At 50.6% G+C, this 3,347-nt stretch overlaps 1 protein-coding gene across 1 annotated transcript; it reads left to right on the forward strand.

Annotated features, from left to right (window-relative positions):
• The first annotated feature begins 690 nt into the window (after positions 1-690).
• On the forward strand, positions 691-1,542 carry LOC139666095 (basic salivary proline-rich protein 4-like). Its single transcript, XM_071545203.1, has one exon. The coding sequence runs from the start codon at positions 691-693 to the stop codon at positions 1,540-1,542; it is 852 nt and encodes a 283-aa protein (XP_071401304.1).
• Positions 1,543-3,347: the final 1,805 nt, after the last annotated feature.

Raw genomic sequence — 3,347 nt, forward strand, 5'->3', positions numbered from 1 at the left:
TGAGGTAAGGTAAGTGAGGTAAGGTAAGTGAGGTAAGGTAAGGTAAGTGAGGTAAGTGAGGTAAGGTAAGCAAGGTAAGTGAGGTAAGGTAAGCGAGGTGAGGTAAGGCAGGTAAGGTAAGCGAGGTAAGGTAAGTCAGGTGAGGTAATAATAATAATAATAATAATAACTTTATTTGTATAGCACTTTTCTAAAAACAATGTTTACAAAGTGCTTTACATACAGTAAAATCCAACAGCAGCAATAAAAGAAAATAGGCATATAAAGTAAAATATGATGTAGACAGGTACAACTAAAAAAAAAAAAAAAAAAAAACACAAACCAACAGAGATACAATTAAAAACAGATCAAACTTTTTCATAAGTGTGTGCCGAAAAGAAATTATAAAAAATAAAAAATAGGAATAAAAGGTAATACAGGAGATAAACAGGTGCAACTAAAACAAAGAAACAGAGATACAATTAAAAACAGATGGAACTCTAAATAAAAGTGTGTGCCAAAACACAAAAAGGCAATAAAATGGACATACAGGTACAAGTAGGCAACACTACCGTTCAAGAGTCCGGAGCCAGCGAGAACCCTTCATGCCCCCGAAAGAGACCGATACCCCGATCCACCAGGGCAGCACCAAACCGATTAGAAACGCAGCCGAGACACCGACAATGCCACAAACCAAAACCACCACTCCAAATGACTGCTCCACTCCCCAAACCCCCCGCCCATCAAGGAACCCCCCATGCACAGCAGCGACAGCCCCGCAGACCCCAGGCACTCCAGCCACCAGGCCCCCAGGACACCCGGCAAAGCCCCGCCCCACGCCCCCCGCAGGACCCGCCACCGGCGCAAATGGCCCACAGGGCATCCCCCACGGACCCCACGATCAAGCCGCCCCCACAAAAGCCCGACAGGACCCAGACCGGCCGACTGCACCGGCCAACCCACCAGAGACAGCACCCGTCTCCACAACCCGCCAGCCGAATCATTGCCCCGAGAGACGAAAGCCACCCCAAGCGCGACACCGCCAAGAAACCGAAGACCCCCACGCAAAGGCGCACACCCCAGCATGAAATCCCCAGCCTCCCGGCAACCCCACGCACGGAAGCGGCCCCCATCCACCAAAACAACAACCGACTGCCGAGCCAGGAGAGACGAGCACCGCCTCCGACAGACCGACCAGCGAAACCGCCCGATCCAAACCCCATCGAGCCCTGCGGGAGACAGCCCGAACGCACGGCCCGTGAGAAAACGCCCCACAAGCCAATCGCACCCACGGCAAGCGCCGCAGGAAGCGCGCGGCGAAACCCCAGCCGAGAATCCCGAAAGCCCGACAGCCAGAACACCCAAGGCCAGCAAAGATGCCACCGCCACAGACAGAAGACTCCCGATGAACAGAGAGTCCGAAGAACAGAACAGCCACCCGAAGACAGAGGCAACAGTCCGCAACACCGTCACTGCCCCGGCTGCACCCCCCGACCAGCTCAATGCCACCCCAGCGAACAGAAGCACCAGCCTCCCCCAGGAAACACAAAGACCCCTCAGTGACTCCAGACTCCCGAACGGCAGCGCAAAGGGAGTGAATCACATAAAAGCCTGTTTATATAAGTGTGTTTTTAGAAGGGATTTAAAAGATGAAACTGATTTAGCTAGCCTGATTTCCTCAGGCAGGTCATTCCAAAGTCTAGGCGCCCTAATAGAGAAAGCGCAGTCACCTTTAGTCTTGAGTAAGTGAGGTAAGCTAAGCAAGGTGAGGTAAGTGAGGTAAGGTAAGCGAAGTGAGGTAAGTGAGGTGAGGTAAGCGAGGTAAGGTAAGTGAGGTGAGGTAAGTCAGGTAAGAGTGGCAGAAGTGGTCCGCCATCATCTGACCATGTACATCTGTGGCTGTGAAGCGTCCCACCACCCCATTAACAACATATTTGATGTCACAGTGTGAGACTGAGGTGAGGTAAGTGTTAAGGTAAGTGAGGTAAGGTAACCTTACCTCACTTACCTTACCTCACTTACCTCGCTTACCTTACCTTACCTCGCTTACCTTACCTTACCTCGCTTACCTTACCTCACTTACCATACCTCAATTACCTTAGCTCACTTACCTTAACACTAACCTCACCTCAGTCTCACACTGTGACATCAAATATGTTGTTAATGGGGCGGTGGGACGCTTCACAGCCACAGATGTACATGGTCAGATGATGGCGGACCACTTCTGGTGACAATTCATCCAAGGAGACTTACATATCCTCCAAGACCGACAGAAGTGGCGTCACACTACTGACAATCTTCCGTTGGGTCGCACGCTCGGTTGTGATGATTCTCAGTGCAGATGGATGCCTCTGATCAGCGGAGGTTAAAGTGAAGGACCGGGTCGACCTGCGCCCGGTGGCACATCTGGTTCAACTGCGACCGATTCCAGACGACAAGGATCAAGGGATCTCTGGAACTTTGTAGGGAATGTGGCTGTTCAGAATGTTTGGACATTTGACAGGTTTTGTTTCTACATGGCTATAGATTGTTGTTTGGTCTGCTGACTTGGCAGTGATATTTGATTGATGTCAATCAATGTTGTCCATTGCATGCTACTAGCTAACTTCTTGATGCTGATGATGATAACTGTGACACCAAGTCTAATTCCTGGACATTTATTGGACAAGGTGGTTAATGTGACTGTGATTGTGATGATTGTGATGCCAATTAACCAATTAGAACAACCAGTAAACAAATCATGCTAATAAAGAAATACATTTATTAAGCCATTTTCTCCATTGATTTGCAAAGCTATTACTCCCTGGTCTGTCCTAGTCCTCCTGTAAATCAGACCAAAATTAAAGCAGACATCTCACACATGAAGTGGCGTCCAGCGAGACAGACGACATCGTCCCAGGTGTTTAGGGGGCTCTTCTGCTTGGCACCATCCGTTACAACTAAGGCGACACAGTCCTGTCCGGCCTTGTCAACGTCCCAGGAAGCCACATAATTATTGGGCTCCCCGGCCCTCCAGTAAGTGACCCTTGGGTGAATGTTTCTGCCATTGACCCAGACATGGCTGCCTTCCTTCACCATATCCTCCAGGCCGATCCATGCCGCCAAGAGCTCAGGGTAGCGATGCTGAAACTGGACAGTTAAGTTTGTCAGGAACCGCTGGTCTTCGGCATCCAGAGCCACAGCCAGGTCGCCGCCCATACCGACACACTCACTGCGGGCGCGCTGCCAGGTTTGGGTGTGACTGGGCAGGAAGAAGCAGCGAGAGGCGTGCTCCACCCAGCCGGACGGGCAGCGCCCACACTGCAGTGTGTCCAGGTCACAGAACCGCTGCAGGAAGGAAACTTTCTCAGAGAACAGGATGGCCTTCA

Source organism: Centroberyx affinis, unplaced genomic scaffold (genome assembly GCF_046629955.1).
Source record: "Centroberyx affinis isolate AG114_WGS23_722 - 3 ecotype Tasmania unplaced genomic scaffold, CSIRO-AGI_Caff_v1 ptg004802l_1, whole genome shotgun sequence".
In the NCBI taxonomy this organism is placed as follows: domain Eukaryota; kingdom Metazoa; phylum Chordata; class Actinopteri; order Beryciformes; family Berycidae; genus Centroberyx; species Centroberyx affinis.

Bases quoted from the DNA above. Each gene is read 5' to 3' on its own strand.
- LOC139666095 (XM_071545203.1), top strand. From the start codon at position 691: ATGACTGCTCCACTCCCCAAACCCCCCGCCCATCAAGGAACCCCCCAT.